Source organism: Theropithecus gelada, chromosome 10 (assembly GCF_003255815.1).
Source record: "Theropithecus gelada isolate Dixy chromosome 10, Tgel_1.0, whole genome shotgun sequence".
NCBI lineage: Eukaryota > Metazoa > Chordata > Mammalia > Primates > Cercopithecidae > Theropithecus > Theropithecus gelada.
In genome coordinates this window covers 21,894,530-21,912,978 of record NC_037678.1, presented here as the reverse complement: position 1 = coordinate 21,912,978, position 18,449 = coordinate 21,894,530, and the positions used below count along the sequence as shown (strand labels likewise).

Below are 18,449 nucleotides of genomic sequence, written 5' to 3'. Positions count from 1 at the left end.
AGAGCGGGGGTGTACCCGGAGACGGCGCGATTCCGACCCCCACACCCCCGCCAGGGTGAAAAAGAGCGTATCCTCAGAAAAAAAAAAAAAAAAAAAAAAAAAAAAAAAAAGAAAAATGCCTGGGAAAGCTTCATAGAGTCCTCCACCATGACAACGCTCCTGCTTGTTCCTCTCCTCAAAAGATAGAAATTTCTCAAGAGTTTCAGTTGGAAATCATTAAGCGTTTACCTTAAAGTCCTGATTTGGCTCTTTCTGGCTGCTTTTTGCTCCTTAATCTTAAAAACATATTTAAAGAGAACCCATTTTTCTTTCGTTGATCATGTAAAAAAGACTGCTTTCACATGGTTGCATTCCAGAATGCTCAGTTCTACAAGGATAGACTAAATGGTTCGTATTACTGCTTACAAAAGAGTCTTCAACATTATTGAGCTTATGTTGAGAAATAAAGTTTGTACTTTTTGTGTTCATTTTTTAATTCCAATTTTCCAAAAACTTTTTGAAAACCCCTCCTAAAGGAAGAAATGTGACCACTGGAGCAGAATCTTGACTATCAATCCAATTGACAACACTGAGCAACAAAAGGTTTTGAACAAGAACAATGTTACAATAAAAGGTTATCACAACAAAGAAAGAATGAAACTATAAGAACCTGAACTATAATACTGACTCTATTAGGTTGGTGCTAATACAAATAAACTGTATAAGATATATATGAAATACATTTAAGAAAAAAGGCTGGGGCCTATGGCTCATGACTGTAATCCCAGCACTTTAGAAGGCCAAGGCAGAAGATCATTTGAGTCCAGGAGTTTGAGACCAGCCTGGGCAACATAGCAAGACCCTACCTCTAAAAAAAAAAAAAAGTTTAAAAAAAATAGCTAGGTATGATGGCACACGCCTGTAGTCCCAGCTGCTCAGAAGGCTGAGGCGGGAGGATCACCTGAGCCCAGGAATTCAAAACTGCAGTGAACCATGATGGCACCACTGCGCTCCAGCCTGGGTGACAGAATAAGACTATCTCTTAAAAAGAAAGAAAAGAAGAGAAAAGAAAAGAAAAAGAAAGAGTATGAAGGAATTATTTACCAATTTGATGCAGAGAATGAAAATGAAATAAGATAAATATCTTAAATGTATGAGACTAGCTAACTGGAAGCAATGAACCTAGTGAGACACCTCAAAACATCAAGAGAATCATTAAATCACTCAAAATATATCACTTTTACTTCCAGTAGAGACTGGCTGGGCAAGATCCTGCTGGACTCACCCCAACCCAGAAAACAACTGTAAAGTTTAGACATAATATTTTAAAAAGCTACCTGAAAGTACTAACGCGTGAAGAGAAGCAGGTAGATTTTGGAGCAAGAGAGCTGTAAAGGGAGTTCCCATTTTCAAGGTGCAAGGGTCAGGTACTGTAAGAATGGTAAGCAAGGGTACAAAAATACTGGTAGAAAAATAGTTTTTCTGGCCTGAGGAACTAGAACACTGAAGGCCAGAAAACCACAGCCTCTGGCCAAGGGGAAAGGGGATTCCAGAAAGAAAAGAATCAGAAAAGAAATACTCAAATTCTGTCTACTCACATCTTTGGTTAACCGCTGAGTCACACATGTATGGAACAAATTTCAAAGCAGTTCAACAAAAGACAAAATATTTGAACTGAAACCAGAGCTTCCACTTAAGAAACAGTGTTTGCATTTCTAGTCTAATCAAGATAATTACCTGTCAAACATCAACAATTGAAAACTTTCTCAAGAGAAAAAAAAAATCAACTCTAGAAAGTATTCAAATAAGCCAATAAATAACATGAAAAGAATAACAGAGGGACAAAAACAGAAAGGACAAATTAAAAAGAAATAATACAATGGTAGACACAAAGTTAACAGCAATAATTGCATTAAAAATAAATGAACAGGCCGGGCGCGGTGGCTCAAGCCTGTAATCCCAGCACTTTGGGAGGCCGAGACGGGTGGATCACGAGGTCAGGAGATCGAGACCATCCTGGCTAACACGGTGAAACCCCGTCTCTATTAAGAAATACAAAAAACTAGCCGGGCAAGGTGGCGGGCGCCTGTAGTCCCAGCTACTCGGGAGGCTGAGGCCGGAGAATGGCGTGAACCCGGGAGGCGGAGCTTGCACTGAGCTGAGATCCGGCCACTGCACTCCAGCCTGGGTGACAGAGCGAGACTCCGTCTCAAAAAAAAATAAAAATAAAAATAAAAATAAAAAAAATAAATGAACAAAAAAATCCAATTTTGGCAGAAACTGACAAACTTGATTTAAAAAGCAAGACACAACTATATATTGTCCAAAACAGATGAATTTCAAATGTAAAGGCACAGAGAGATTGGAAATATATAAACAGAAGAAAATATATAATGCAAAGAGTAAGTAGAAGGCTAGAACATCTATATTAACATCAGACAAAATAGATTTTTTTTGAGACACAGTCTCGCTCTGTCTCCCAGGCTTGAGTGCAATGGCACAATCTCGGCTCACTGCAACCTCTGCCTCTTGGGTTCAAGCGATTCTCTTGCCTCAGCCTTCCGAGTAGCTGAGATTACAGGCCCCCGCCACCGCACCCAGCTAATTTTTGCATTTTTTAGTACAGACAGGGTTTCACCATGTTGGTCAGGCTAGTTTCGAACTCCTAACCTCAGGTGATCCACCCACCTTGGCCTCCCAAAGTGCTGGGATTACAGGTGTAGGCCACCATGCCCAGCCCAAAATAGATATTTTTTAAGAGACATGATCTCACTATGTTGCCCAGGCTAGACTCCTCAGCTCTTATTATTTATCCTCAGCTATTATTTATCAAGAAGATATAATAAAGTTATATGTATATATTAATAGGAGAGCTTCAATATATAAGAAGCAAAACTTGACAATATTAAAGGGATACATAGCCAATTCCAAAATCTTAGTTCAAGATTTTAACTTCTTCATTCTAGCAACTCATAGAATAACAAGACAAAAAAGTCAGCAAAGATGCAGAAGATACGAGCAACAAGATTAAGCATCTGGACTTCATTTATATCTATGGAACTATACCTCAAAACTACAGAATACATGTTCTGTCCAAGTGTTCATGGTATATTCCCCAGGATAAACCACACGCTAGGCCATAAAACAAACCCCAGAAAATTTAAAAGCATTAATATCATAAAGAGTACGTTATTTGACTACAATGAAATTAAATTAGAAATCAACAATAAGATAACTAAGAAAACAGCCGGGCGTGGTGGCTCACGCCTGTAATCCCAGCACTTTGGGAGGCCGAGGCAGGCGGATCACGAGGTCAGGAGATCGAGACCATCCTGGCTAACACAGTGAAACCCCGTCTCTACCGAAAATACAAAAAATTAGCCAGGCGTGGTGGCGGGCGCCTGTAGTCCCAGCTACTCGGGAGGCTGAGGCAGGAGAATGGCATGAACCCAGGAGGCGGAGTTTGCAGTGAGCCGAGATCGCGCCACTGCACTCCAGCCTGGGTGACAGAGCAAGACTCCATCTCAAAAAAAAAAAAAAAAAAAGATAACTAAGAAAACACAAATATTTGGAAATCAAACAACAAACTTCTAAATAATCCATGGATCAACAATGTGTTTACAAGGAAAATTATAAAATATGGAACTCAATAATAATGAAAATACATGTCAAAATTTGTAAGATGCAGCAAAAACAGTGCTTGAAGAGAAATATTCAGCTTTAAATGCTCATATTTTAAAAAAAAAGAAAGATCTAAAGTCAATGGCCTATGTTCTCTTCTTAAGAAATGAAAACAAAAAGCAAAGTAAATGCAAAATTAGTAGAAAGAAGGAAATAATAAACAGCAGAAATCAGTGAAAAATAAAATGTACTACAATATAGAAAATCAATGAGACTAATAACTCATTGTCTAGAAAGATGAATCGAATTGATAAATCTCTAGGCAGACTGATCAGAAAAGGGCAGATTAACAATATCAAGAATGCATCCTGGCTAACACGGTGAAACCCCATCGCCCGGCGTGGTGGTAGGCACCTGTAGTCCCAGCTACTCAGGAGGCTGAGGCAGGAGAATGGTGTGAACCCAGGAGGCGGAGCTTGCAGTGAGCCGAGATCGCACCACTGCACTCCAGCCTGGGCGACACAGTAAGACTCCGTCTCAAAAAAAAAAAAAAAAAAAATCAAGAATGATAAAAAGAACATCACTATGGATTCTTCAGGTATTAAAAAGGATAATAAAGGAATATTAACAACTTTATCCCAATAAAGCTGACAACCTAGATCAAATGAAAAACTATTTGAAAGAAACAATTACCAAAACTGATCTAAAAAGAATTAGAAAATTTGAAGAGCCCTACATCAATCAAAGAAATTGAATTCATAATTAAAACCTTCCAACAAAGAAAAGTACAGATAAAGATAAAGATGGCTTGACTGGTGAATTCTATCCAATACTTAAGGAAGAAATAACGCCAATCCTACACAAACTCTTTCAGAAAATACAGAGAGAACACTTTACAACTCATTACATAAGGACAGAATCACTTTGATACCAAAACCAAACAAATACATCATGAGAAAAAAAAAAAGGGCTACAGATCACTATCTCATAAACATAGATGAAAAAATTCTTAACAAAATTTTAGCAAAGCATTTCCAACAATATATAAAAAGAATAATAATACATAATGACTACCTGGAATTTACCCCCATTAAAACCAAAGTTGATTTAGTTGATTTAATATCCCCAAATAAATCAATTTAATTTCCCATATTAACAGACTAGCTAAAAAATTATTTCAACAGATGAAGAAACATAGACAAAATTTGACACCCACTCATAATAGAAATTAAAGGGAATATCCTCCACCTGATTAAGGGCATCATGCTCAACAATGTGAAGCTCAATGCTTTCCCACAAAGATCAGGAATGAGTAAAGGAAGTTCACTCATGACTTCTAGTCAACATTGTACTGGACATGCTAACCAGTGCAATAGAGCAAAAAATGAAGAAAAAGAAAAAGAAAGAAAAGGCAAACACAAAAGAAAGGAAGAAGCAGAATTGTGATTACCTGCAGACATCATCATGTGCATAGAAAATCCCAAGGAATCTGCAAAAATCCTACTAGAAATTAAAAGCAAATTTAACAGGGTAACATGACACAAAGTACAAAAAATACATTGTATTTCTACAGATTCTTAATAGAAAGTTAGAAAACAAAGTTAATCCATTTATAATAGTATCAAAAACCAAAATACTTAGGAATAAATTTAACAAAAGACTTGCAAGATCTGAACACTGAAAACTACAAAAAGTTGCAAAGGTAATAAAAGAAGGCCTAAGTAAATGGAGGAATACACCATGTTCATGGATTCAAAGACTCAGTAACATTAAGATGGCAATTCTCTCCAAACTGGTCTAATTCAGTGTAAGCCCATTAATTTCCAGAAAGGTTTTTTGAAGAAATTGATAAGCTGATTCTACAACTTATATAGAAATGCAAAAATATAGAATAGCCAAAACAATTTAGGAAAAAAAAAAGAACAAGGTTGGAAGACTTACAATACCTAATAATCAGACTTATCATACATCTATAGTAATTAAGGCATTATGGTTAAGGCATTTAGATATATACATAGAAATTAGTGAAATAAAATGGAGAATCTAGTAATAACTCCATATTTATAGGGTCAAATGGTTTATGACAAAGGTGCCAGGATAATTCAATGGGGAAAGGATAATCTTTAAAACAAATGTTGCTGGATTATGGTTATCATTATCTGGAAAAAAATTAACTTTGACTCTTATCTCATACAATACCAAAAATTAACTCAAAATAAATCATAGACCTAAAGGCCAAAAAACATAAAAATTCTAGAAGAAAATCTTTGTAACCTTGGCGAAGACAAAGGTTTCTTAAATAGGACATAAAAAGAAGAAACATAAAGATAAATCAAAGAAAACCATCTAGCATGCAATTGGAGATAAGGTATCATAGACCGAACTCACTGCTTGTGTGGGTTCCCACAGTGCTTTGTTCATACCTCATCAAAATCATTTTTTCAATGAGATAAAACAGACATGTATAAAAGATTCTCCATCTAATCTCTGGAGCCTTTGGATCTTTACATAAAACATTAATACTTATGGAGAGAGTTAAAAATTGGAAGGTAGCTTTTCACACACCAGACTAGACAAAGATAATATTTCAGATAAAGACTTTAGAAAAGCAAAGCATTATAATAAAAAAGAGTAGAAAAGCAAAAATTAAAAGAAAAAGGAATTGACAAAATTTCACCAGATATACATTTATAACAAGAAAATGCAAGTGAATCTTCTTTTACCTAATGAGTATATGCCTAGAAAAATAAGTATAAAATCAAGTTTTTATAAAAGGAAATATTCTTATGCAGTACTGAACATTTCCTTATAAATTAATTCTGCTATCATACTACATCAAAAGAACCTTTTGTGATTTCAATTATGAACTCTATATTTTATATAATTCTAAATGTTCCTAAATTAGGTTTGCTTAAAGCCAAATATAGAACTAAAATATTAATGTAAAATGGACTATACAATAACTTCACTTATTGTGAAGAGAAAACATCAGAAACCAATAATATAAATTATCCAAAAAGGGTGATTTTTTTGTCTATAATCATAAAAGTACACTTTTAAAAAACCATTTTTGGGGTGAAGTCACAAGTAGTGCCAGGAGAAAGTAGAAATGATAAAGAAAAATGGAAAGGATAAAAGTTTAAAGGTGTTCACAAATATAGGAAAAACACAAGATAAGTGGATCAAAAAAGGACAAGAATTGATACTTAATTTGAAAATTAAGCTCTCTATAAGGCTCACTGCATCAATCATAGGTTTAAAGAGAGAAAGAGACAGAGGCAGATAAATATGGAAAACCTTGCTAGAATAATCTAATTCAAACCTTCAGTAAAAATGTCACAATCATAGCTATTACTTACCAAACATCTACTATGTACAAGTTACAAATTATCTCTAATCCTTAAGCAACAATCTTCCAAGATAGGTATTATGATTCCCATTTATCTTAACTTCAGAGAGGTTAAGAGATTACTCAAAACCATATTGACATTAATGGAGAAACAGGAATGTGAACCAAGGTTTATCCTTTGCAATACAAATGGTATCATATACAATTTCTCTTTTTCTGGTTTTTTTTTTTTTTTTTTTTTTTTTTGGAGACTCTTCACTCTTGTTGCTAAGGCTGGAGTGCAGTGGTGCGATCTCAGCTCAATGCAACCTCTGCCTCCGGGATTCAAGCAATTCCCCTGCCTCAACCTCCCCAGTAGCTGGGATTACAGGCGCCCACCCCCACACCCAGCTAATTTTTGTATTTTTAGTAGAGAGGGGGTTTCACCACATTAGCCAGGCTGGTCTCAAACTCCTGACCTCAGGTGATCCATCCACCTCAGCCTCCCAAAGTGCTGGGATTACAGGCATAAGCCACCGCGCCCAGCCCATATACAATTTTTCTCAACAATTTTTGTTTCATTTACAATGATTATGGTTACAAAAGTAATCCTTTAGGGAATTACAGAATAGTAAACCATTCACAAGGCAGCAGCAACACTAGAAGTTCCATTAAATGAGGCCAAAAAGACCTACCAGAGTCAAAGATAAAGTACTATGACTTTTATTATTAATATTTGAGACAGGGTCTCAGTCTGTTGCCCAGGCCAGAGTGCGGTGATGCAATCATGGCTCACTGCAGCCTCTACCTCCTGGGCTCAAGCAATCCTCTCACCTCAGCCTCCCAAGTAGCTGGGGATACAGGTGTGTGCCACCATACCTGGCTAATTTTTGTATTTTTTGTAGAGACAAAGTCTCACTATGTTGCCTAGTCTGGCCTCAAACTTGTGGGCTCAAGGGATCCTCCCACCTCAGCCTCCCAAAGTGCTGAGATTATAAGCATAAGCCACCATGCTCAGCCCTACAGCATATTATTAAGACATTAGGAAATTATTTTAAATCTCTAGGAAATATCCATTAACCTTTGTTAACCCAACAGAAAACCAAGAATGGGATGAAATGGTTTTGTGGTTCTATGGAAAATATCGCATATACTTCAATCACATTGTATTTTTTATTGTATGTATTTAAGGTATACAACATGATATTTTTGTTTACTTATATGAAGTGAAATAATTATTGTAGTCAATCAAATTAATATATTCCTCATCTCACATGGTAACCCTTTTTGTGTGTATTTGTGTCATAAGAGAACCTAAAATCTCCTCTTAGCAATTATCCCTAATACAATACAATATTATTAACTATAGTCCTCATGTGGTACATTAGATACCTAGAATTATTCATCCTATATATCTGCAACTTTATATCCTTGGATCTACATTCCCCCATTTCATCCCTCTCCTATCCCCCACCCTCTATGCTTCAGGAGCATCTTAAGAAATTGTTTCTGCTGGGCGAGGTGGCTCACACTTGTAATCCCAGCACTTTGGGAGGCCAAGTTAGGCAGATTACCTGAGCTCAGGAGTTCAAGACCAGCCTGGGCAACATGGTGAAACCCTGTTTCTATAAAAAATACAAAAATTAGCTGGGCATAGTGGCACATACTGGTAGTCCCAGCTACTCAGGAGGCAGAGGTTGCAGTGAGTCAAGACTGCACCACTGCACTCCAGCCTTGGTGACAGAGTAAGAGCCTGTCTCAGAAAGGAAAAAGGAAAAAGGAGAAAGGGAAAGGGAAAGGGAAAGGAAAGGGAAAGGAATTGTTTCTAAAAGAAACTAGGGGTTAGGTTAGGAGCAGGCACACCGAAAATAAAGTATATATAATAAAAAACAAAGATAATAACTAAGCCTCGGCCGGGCGCGGTGGCTCAAGCCTGTAATCCCAGCACTTTGGGAGGCCGAGATGGGCGGATCACGAGGTCAGGAGATCGAGACCATCCTGGCTAACACGGTGAAACCCCGTCTCTACTAAGAAATACAATAAATAGCCGGGCGAGGTGGCAGCGCCTGTAGTCCCAGCTACTCGGGAGGCTGAGGCCGGAGAATGGCGTGAACCCGGGAGGCGGAGCTTGCAGTGAGCTGAGATCCGGCCACTGCACTCCAGCCTGGGCGACAGCGCAAGACTCCGTCTCAAAAAAAATAAAAAAATAAAAAATAATAATAATAATAACTAAGCCTTGCGCTACTCAAGGACTACAGATAATTACAATGCTTTATTAGAAAAAACAGAAATTTCCCTCATTAAATACCATTCTGAAAATAAACAGTCATTGACAGGGAATAAAATTAATTATTTTAAATTGAAGGAAAGAAACATCATCATACTTCATCTAAAATAGTCATTCACAAAGAGGTGTTCCAAAACCTATATAAAGAACTAGAATGTATCTTACTTATCAAGAGGCACAGAGAAAAAAAATTTAAATTTCACACATACAGGAAAAGAATTAAACTTGCACATGGAAAGCACACTACAAAAAAAAAAAAAAGGAAGCCTTTCACTAATGTACCAGCTCAAGGAAGTCATTTTATATTTTGCTGAAGTATAGATTATTAAAATATTAATAAGTACACTAAATCCACAAAATGTTACATTAAAGAAAGAAGCCAGCACAAAAGATTCTGTGAAAATAAATAAAATTTCTACCTTTGGCCATTTGGGATTGAGAAGTCGAGCTTTGATTGCATCATCCAGTGCCTTGTCATACTGCTGGATTTTCATGTAGGCTGCAGATCTATTGCTGTATAAGATGCAGTTCTGAGGGTCAACAGCCAGGGCTTCATTATACAGAACAATAGCTGTGTGGAAATCTCCATCGTGACAGGCCTGATTACTCTGACGAACTTTCTCAACAAATTCAGCTTTGCTCAGTACCGGTCCATCAGGACTTCTCTGGCCAAAAGTGTTAGCACCAAAGAGAGGAATCTACAAACAAAGAAACTTTTTCAGACAAAGTTAGATAATCCAGATGGGTTCCTGATCTGCTAAGATTTGGATGTCTGTCCCCTCCAAATTGCACATTAAAATGTGATCCCCAGTACTGGAGGTGGGGCTTAATGGGAGGTGTTTAGGTCATAGGAGTAAATCCCTCACAAATAGAGGGATTTGCCCTTCCTTGGGGGTGAGTGAATTCTTACTCTATTATTTCCAGTGAGATCTGGTTATTAAGAGGCCTGCCACTGGCCCCTCTCTCTCTCTCGCTGCCTCTCACTTTGTGATCTCTGCATGCACAAGCCAGCTCCCCTTTGCCCTCTGCCATGAGTGGAAGCAGCTTAATGCCCTCACCAGATACAGATGCCTAATCTTGAAGTTTCCAATCATCAAAATCATGAGCCAAATAATCCTTTTTTCTTTATAGATTACTCAGCCTCAGGTATTAATTTTTTACTCTTATTTTTTTTCAGATGAGGTCTCACTCTGTCGCCCAGGCTAGAGTGTAGTGGCCCAAGTCTGGTTCACTGCAGCCTCAACCTCCAGGCACAAGCAATCTTCTTGCCTCAGCCTTTTGAGTAGCTGGAAATACAGGCACATGCCACAGCATGCAGCTAACTTTTTTTTGTTTTTGTTGTTGTTGTTGTTTGTTTTGTAGAAACAGGATTTCACTATGTTGGCCAGGCTGATTTTGAACTACTAGCCTCAAGAGATCTTTCCACTTCAGCCTCCCAAAATGCTGGGATTACAGGCATGAGTTGCTGCACCTGGCCAAGAATTCCTTTATAGCCACACAAAACATACTAAGACATCATCTGCACCTCAATAAAACACAAACATTCTTCATTATCTGCTCTACATTATATATGTGCCCCGGAAGACAATAATCTTCCCTCAAAGCAGCCAACAAAGTGCCTTGCATGCATATGTGCATATGTATGTTTAATAGTTACATGCATGTATATTTGTATTTGTATTTGTTGAATGAATAAATGCAAAAGAGTATTCAGGTTTTTCCTTGGCAATTTAAAGTTATATACTATGGAAAAAATAAAATACAAACATATATGGACACTATAATCTCAACTATATTAAGATGATTGCACTTAATGCTGAAAAGCCAGGAACAGTGGCATGCACCTGTAGTTCCAACTACCCAAGATGCTGAAGCAGGAGGATCACTTTAGCTCAGGAATTTAATACTATAGTGTGCTACAACTGCACCTGTGAATAGCCATTGCACTCCAGTCTGGACAACATAGCGAGACTCCATCTCTAAAAATAAATAAATAAGTAATGAGAGAAAATCAAAATATTAATCATACTAAATTATCTCTGGAAATAAGCTTGTGGAGCATTTTAATTCTTAAACTTATGCAAGTTTTAAAATAAAAAATAAGCTTTAAAAAATGTTTTCATGTACCAATGAATCTTTTTGGACTGGCAAATTTGGTGACTATAGTTTGGCTACTACCATGAAATTTCAAAGACAAACACCAGTGTTTGAAGACTAGCAAAAAAAATATTCAGCTGTAACTATATTCTGGCACTTTAAAATCTGTTTTTGATGTTGATTTTTCAAAATTACTAAGTTTTCTATAACTATAGCAGCAGTGCAGTGACCTTAAAACCAAAGGAAGCAAATGTGTCAAGTGTTTTTGTTTGTTTGTTTGTTTTTGTGGTTTTTTTGAGTCAGGGTCTTGCTATGTCAGCCAGGCTGGAGTGCAGTGGTGTGATCAGAGCTCACTGCAGCCTCAACCTCCTGGGCTTAAGCAATCTTCCCACCTCAGCCACCCAAGTTGCTGAAACCTCAGCCATGCACCACCCCACCTGGCTAATTTTTTTATTGTTTTCTAGAGATGAAGTCTTCTCATGTTGCCGAGGCTGGTCTCAAACTCCTGGGCTCCAGCAATCCTCCCGCCTTGGCCTCCCAAACTGCTGGGACTATAGAAGTGAACCACAGCACCCAGCCTGTTACTCATTTTTAAAACATAAAAATTATGAACTGTAGGCCAGGCGTGGTGGCTCACGCCTGTAATCCCAGCATTTTGGGAGACCAAGGCGGGCGGATCACGAGGTCAGGAGATAGAGACCATCCTGGCTAACACGGCAAAACCCCATCTCTACTAAAAATACAAAAAATTAGCCAGGCATGATTGCAGGCGGCTGTAGTCCCAGCTACTCAGGCGGCCGAGGCAGGAGAATGGCATGAACTTGGGAGGCGGAGCTTGCAGTGAGCCAAGATTGCACCACTGCACTCCAGCCTGACCAACACAGCGAGATTCCGTCTCAAAAAAAAAAAAAAAAAAATGAACTGTAAAGTACAAAGGGAAAAAATTTAACACAGTAGTATCAAGCACAGACATTTTATACTTCTAAGCAAGCTTGCCCTAAGTGAAATTAAAACAAAAAGTATTTTTTCCCTATGTCTTCCTTTAAGATCAAGTCCAGTACCTCCATTCAGAAGAGAATGCATCTGATTTGATGCAATAGGCCAATACACACAAAGAAATAGACTCGTCAAAGAAGTACTTGCATTAAAAGAAGAAAAAATTCCCCAAAGAAGGGAGGAAAGGCAGATCTAATCTCACATATGACCAACAACTGTTCTTCCTCTGCTCACAAGGATATTATATCCTGATTTCCAGGACAATTCAAAACATTAAAGGATTCTGTAAGTTTCAAATATCAGTGTCCAAGTTATATTCAACTTTTTTTTTTTTTTTTTTTTTTTTTGAGGAGACGTTTCACTTTTGTTGCCCAGGCTGGAGCGCAATGGCACGACCTCGACTCACTGCAACCTCTGCCTCCCAGGTTCAAGCAATTTTCCTGCCTCAGCCTCCCAAGTAGCTGGGATTACAGGCATGCACCAATATTCAACTTTCACTTACTGGAAGTGGCCAACCAATAATGCACTTAAAGGATTTTTTTAAAATTATGATCATGAAACATATTGCTTGAAAGTAAATGGACTACGTAACATTTGCCAAACAACCAGATTTTTCAGTCTTTGTTTTTAATTATTTTATTCCATCATCAAACCAATGTGTAAAACACTGACAATATGTAAGACTGATTTCATTTTGGAAAACATGATCATCATGGTTCTGCTTAAGGTCAATACTACCATAAGTTATAGAAACAAATTCTGTATCTCAAAATTCAAGGGCATGATATAAAAATAGCAACTAAAGACTTTTAAAGTAAAATAAATTGTTAGCTTCAGAAGTAGCCTGTAAGTTATTTTAAAAAAAGAAAAGAAGAAGAATCCTACTATTACAGTATTCCCTACTTCTCATAAAGAATTGCAGAGTAGACTGGGCTCAGTGGTTCATGCCTGTAATCCCACACACTGGGAGATAAGATGGGAAGACTGCTTGAGCCCAGGAGTTTGAGACCAGCCTGGCAACACAGCAAGACCCTGTCTCTATTTTAGAAAAATATACATATATATTTAAAAATTTTGTAAGGTAGGACACAGTGGTTCACATTTGTAATCCCAGCACTTTGGGAGGCTGAGGCGGGCAGATCACCTGCGGTCAGGAGTTTGAGATCAGGCTGGCCAACATGGTGAAACCTCATCTCTACTAAAAATACAAAAATTAGCTATGTGTGGTGGCGGGTGCCTATAATCCTAGCTACTCAGGAGGCTGAGGTAGAACTGCTTGAACCCGGGAGGCAGAGGTTGCAATAAGCCGAGATTGCACCACTGCACTCCAGTCTGGGCAACAAGAGCGAGCCTCTGTCTCAAAAAAGAAAAAGAAAAGAAAAGAAAAAAAAGAAAAAAGAAAAAAAATTTTTTCAGAAAGAATTGCAGAGTAAGCCAGGTACAATAGCTCATGCCTGTAATCCCACACTTTGGGAGGCTAAAGTGAAAGGACTGCTTGAGCCCAGGAGTTCAAGACCAGCCTGGTCAACAAAGCAAGACCCTGTCTCTACAAAAAAGACAAAAAATAGCTGGGTGTGGTGACATGCACCTGTAGTCCTAGCTACTTGGGAGGCTGAAGAGGGAGGACTGCTTGAGCCTAGGGGGTCAGGGTTGCAGTGAGCTGTGATTGTGCCACTTGCACTTCAGCCTGGACAACAAGCAAGACCCTGTCTCAGAAAGAATGGCAGAGTACTACTTTTGGTTCAATGCCAACACAGATAAGAATCAAATTAAGAAGAGAAATCATCTTCATTCTGTTGCCTCCATGTACAGTAAATTAAAGTAACATTTCCCAAAATATATTCTAAGGAAACCCTAGGTCCTCAGGAGACTAGGATGAACAACATTAAATAAATCTCTTATTTAGTGAAATATCTCTCAGAGATCTTATTTTGCACACTGTGAATCTGAGAGGGGGGAATACCATACATTATAAGATCAAATCACCTTTCATAGTGAAGCATCTGGCAAGTTCAGAAATTGCTTGAAACACTGATGTAAACCATTACTAAGGCCTCTAAGAGCAAAGAAAATAGCATGGATGAGTTAGTACTAGTGCAGAAAGATTCTAAATCCCAGAGGAGAACTCTAGTATTTAGAGTTAGTAGTAGTTAATCAAATGTTCACAACATGCCATCAAATGTTCACAAATTTAAAAGAAAAATGCACTGTAGTAAGTGCTCCACAGAAGCTTCTAATTTGTCAAAATTTATCTGTGTCTACTCAGCTGGATACCGTGTGGCTGCCAGAAGGCTAAGAAACAGAAATTTCTGGCTGGGCGCGGTGGCTCACGCCTGTAATCCCAGCACACTGGGAGGCCGAGGCGGGCAGACCACGAGGTCAAGAGATCAAGAGAATCCTGGCCAACATGGTAAAACCCCGTCTCTACTAAAAATACAAAAATTAGCTGGCCATGGTGGCACGAGCCTGTAGTCTCAGCTACTCGGGAGGCTGAGGCAGGAGAATTGCTTGAACCCGGGAGGCAGAGGTTGCAGTGAGCGAAGATCGCACCACTGCACTCCAGCCTAGGAACAAAGCAAGACTCCGTCTCAAAAAAAAAAGAAACAGAAATTTCTGTGTATGGCTAAGAAGAATAAACATAACTTCCCAAGTCTTTTTCTTTTTTTTTCTATCTTATCTGCAATTGATAAACTTGACAGAGAAAAAAGACCTTTGCATATATTTCTCAGATTATATATATGTTGTACTTAAAATAACCAGCCATATTAAATTCAGGAACTAATTTAATGAGTTAAACAAGGTGAATAGTACTTCTTAAGGAGATAATGAAAAATAAAAATTTTAATTACTCATTTACTTAGATTAACTATTATATTATTTCTTCCCCCATGAGTTCCAAAATAGAGAAAAATATTGTGACTGTATTTCATATACATATAGCATATGGATGTCAACATATGTTAACATTGCTGATATTTTCCTCTGATCCTCTGACAAATTCATCTTAAAAAGATAGAGGGAGTGTCAGTAACATGTGAGCCAAATGGGCTCAGTATATGCAGCCACATATAATTACTACATACATGGCATAATTGCAGTCCTGTTATAAATTTTTCCAGCTTTACTGAGGTATAAATTGACCAATAAAGTCATATATATAGAAAGTATATAATGTGATGTTTTGATACATGTATGCATTGTGAAAAGATTACCACAATCAAGCTAATTAACATATCCATCACCTCACAGAGCTTTCTTTTGTGTGTATATGGTAAAAATACTTAAGATCTACTCTCTTAGCAAATTTCAAGTGTATAATACATTACTAGTCACCACGCTGTACACTGGGTCTCCAGAACTTATTTATTCATAGCTGAAGATTTGTACCCCTTGACCAATGTCACCCATTTCTCCCACCCTTGTCCCCTGATAACCACCCTTCTACTCTGTTTTTATGAATTCAACATTTTTAGATCCTACATATAAGTTAGATCATACGGTATTTGTCTTTCTGTGTCTGGCTCATTTCACTCAGCATGATATTCTCTAGGTTCATCCATATTGTTGCAAATGTCAGGATTTCCTTCTTTTCTTTTTTTTTGAGACAGAGTCTCGTTCTGTCACCTAGGCTGTTTGCAGTGGCATGATCTTGGCTCACTGCAAGCTCTGCCTCCTGGTTCACGCCATTCTCTTGCCTCAGCCTCCTGAGTAACTGGTACTACAGGCGCCTACTACCACGCCCAACTAATTTTTTTTATTTTTAGTAGAGATGGGTTTAACCATGTTAGCCAGGATGGTCTCAATCTCCCGCCCTCAGGTGATCCGCCCGCCTCGGCCTCCCAAAGTGCTGGGATTACAGGTTGGATTTCCTTCTTAAGGTTCAATAATATTGTATTTTGTGTATGTGCATTTTTTTAATTCATTCATCCATCAATGGACATTTAGGTTGTTTCTACATCTGGGTCTTTGTGAATAATGCTGCAATATACATGGAAGTGTAGATATCTCTTCAAGATAGTAATTTTATTTCCTTCAGAGACATATCCAGTAGTGGGATTGCTGGATCCTATGGTAGTGATGTTGAGCAGCTTTTCATACCCCTGTTAGCAGTTTGTAGGTCTTCTTTGTTCAAATTATATTCAGGAATTTTGCCCATTTTAAAAATCAAGTTATTTATTTGTTATCGAGTTATGTCAGTTCCTTATATATTTTGGATATTAACCCTTGTTAGGCATATGATTTGCAAATATTTTATCCCACCCCACAGGTTACTTTTTCATTTTGTTGACTGTTTCCTCTTTTGCAGAGAAAGTTTTAGTTTGATGTAGTCCTAACAGCTTTTTTTGCCTAGTTTTTTGGCGTCGCATCCAAAAAAATCATTGCCAAGACCAATATTAAGAACTTCCCCCCCCCATGTTTTCTTCTAGGAGTTTTAGAGTTTCAGATGTTATGTTTAAGTTTTTTGGTGTTTTTTTGTTTGGTTGGTTGGTTGGTTGTTCTGAGACGGAGTCTTGCTCTGTCGCCCAGGCTGGAGTGCAGAGGAGCATCGCTCACTGCAAGCTCCGCCTCCTGGGTTCACGCCATTCTCCTGCCTCAGCCTCCCGAGTAGCTGGGACTACAGGCGCCCGCCACCATGCCAGGCTAATTTTTTTTGTATTTTTAGTAGAGACGGGGTTTCACGTGTTAGCCAGGAGGGTCTCGATCTCCCGACCTCAGGTGATCCGCCCGCCTCAGCCTCTCAAAGTGCTGAGATTCCAGGCGTGAGCCACCGCGCCAGGCCACATTTAAGTATTTAATCTATTTTGAGTTGATTTTTGTTTGTGGTGTAAGTTAAAGATCCAATTTCACTTTATGGCACGTGATAGCCAGTTTTCCCAGGACCACATATGTTGGAAACTATCGTTTCCCCATTGTGTATCAGCTTAAAATAGACTGCTATAACTATGTTTTATGTAAGCATCAAGGTAACCACAAAGCAAATACCTATAGCAGATACACAAAAGACAAAGGAACCAAAGCATACTATAGAATATCATCAAATCAGCAAGGAAGACAAGAAAGGAACAAGAGGTTTACAAACCAGCCAGAAAACAATTGACAAAATGGCAACAGTAAGTCCTTACCTATCAATAGTTACTGTAAGTGTAAATGGAGTAAGTTCTCCAATCGAAAAACAGAATGATCGAATGGATAAAAATTCAGGACCCAATAAAATTTTTTAATTAAAAGAAAAACAGGACCCAAAGAGATGCTGCTTACAAAAACTACATGCTGCTTACAAAAGACTCACTTCAGCTTTAAGGATATGCACAGACTGAAAGTGAAGGGACAGAATAGATATTCCATGCAAATGGAAACCAAAAGAGAGCAGGGATAACTGTACTTAGACAAAACAGACTTTAAGTCGAAATCTATTAACAATAGACAAAATAATTGTATAATTATAAAAAGGTGAATTCATTAGGAGGGTATAATTATAAATACATATACACCCAAAATCACAGCACCTAAATATATGAAGCAAATATTAACAAATCTGAAGGGAGAAATAAACAGCAATACAATAACAGTGGGAACTTCAATATGCAACTTTCAACAATGGACAGATCATCCAGACAGAAACCAGTACAGAATACATTAGACTTGCTCTACTTTAGACCAAATGGACCCAACAGACATGTACAGAACATGCCATCCAACAGCAGCAGAATATAAATTCTCCTGTTATAAATTTTGATTATTCAAATTACATATAAAAAATCACCTCTATATAAAAAATTATGGGTAATTCAAATAATTAAATATTTTGAAATAAAATTATAAAACATTAAAAGGAAATAATCTTTTATTATGTAGAACTGAGTCCTTTCTAAGTATAACACATAAGCCACAAAACATAATAGAAAAGACTGGGCCGGGCGCGGTGGCTCAAGCCTGTAATCCCAGCACTTTGGGAGGCCGAGGCGGGTGGATCACGAGGTCAGGAGATCGAGACCATCCTGGCTAACATGGTGAAACCCCGTCTCTACTAAAAATACAAAAAACTAGCCGGGCGTGGTGGCGGGCGCCTGTAGTCCCAGCTACTCGGAGGCTGAGGCAGGAGAATGGCGTGAACCTGGGAGGCGGAGCTTGCAGTGAGCC

At 38.1% G+C, this 18,449-nt stretch overlaps 1 protein-coding gene across 1 annotated transcript in view; it reads right to left on the bottom strand.

The window, feature by feature from the left end:
• TTC28 (tetratricopeptide repeat domain 28) overlaps positions 1-18,449 on the bottom strand; it is a 713,442-nt gene that overhangs the window by 658,269 nt on the left and 36,724 nt on the right. Inside the window, exon 2 of the mRNA XM_025400555.1 lies at positions 9,635-9,913. Coding sequence (XP_025256340.1) covers positions 9,635-9,913 — 279 coding nt within the window. The remainder of the gene's footprint in view (positions 1-9,634; positions 9,914-18,449) is intronic.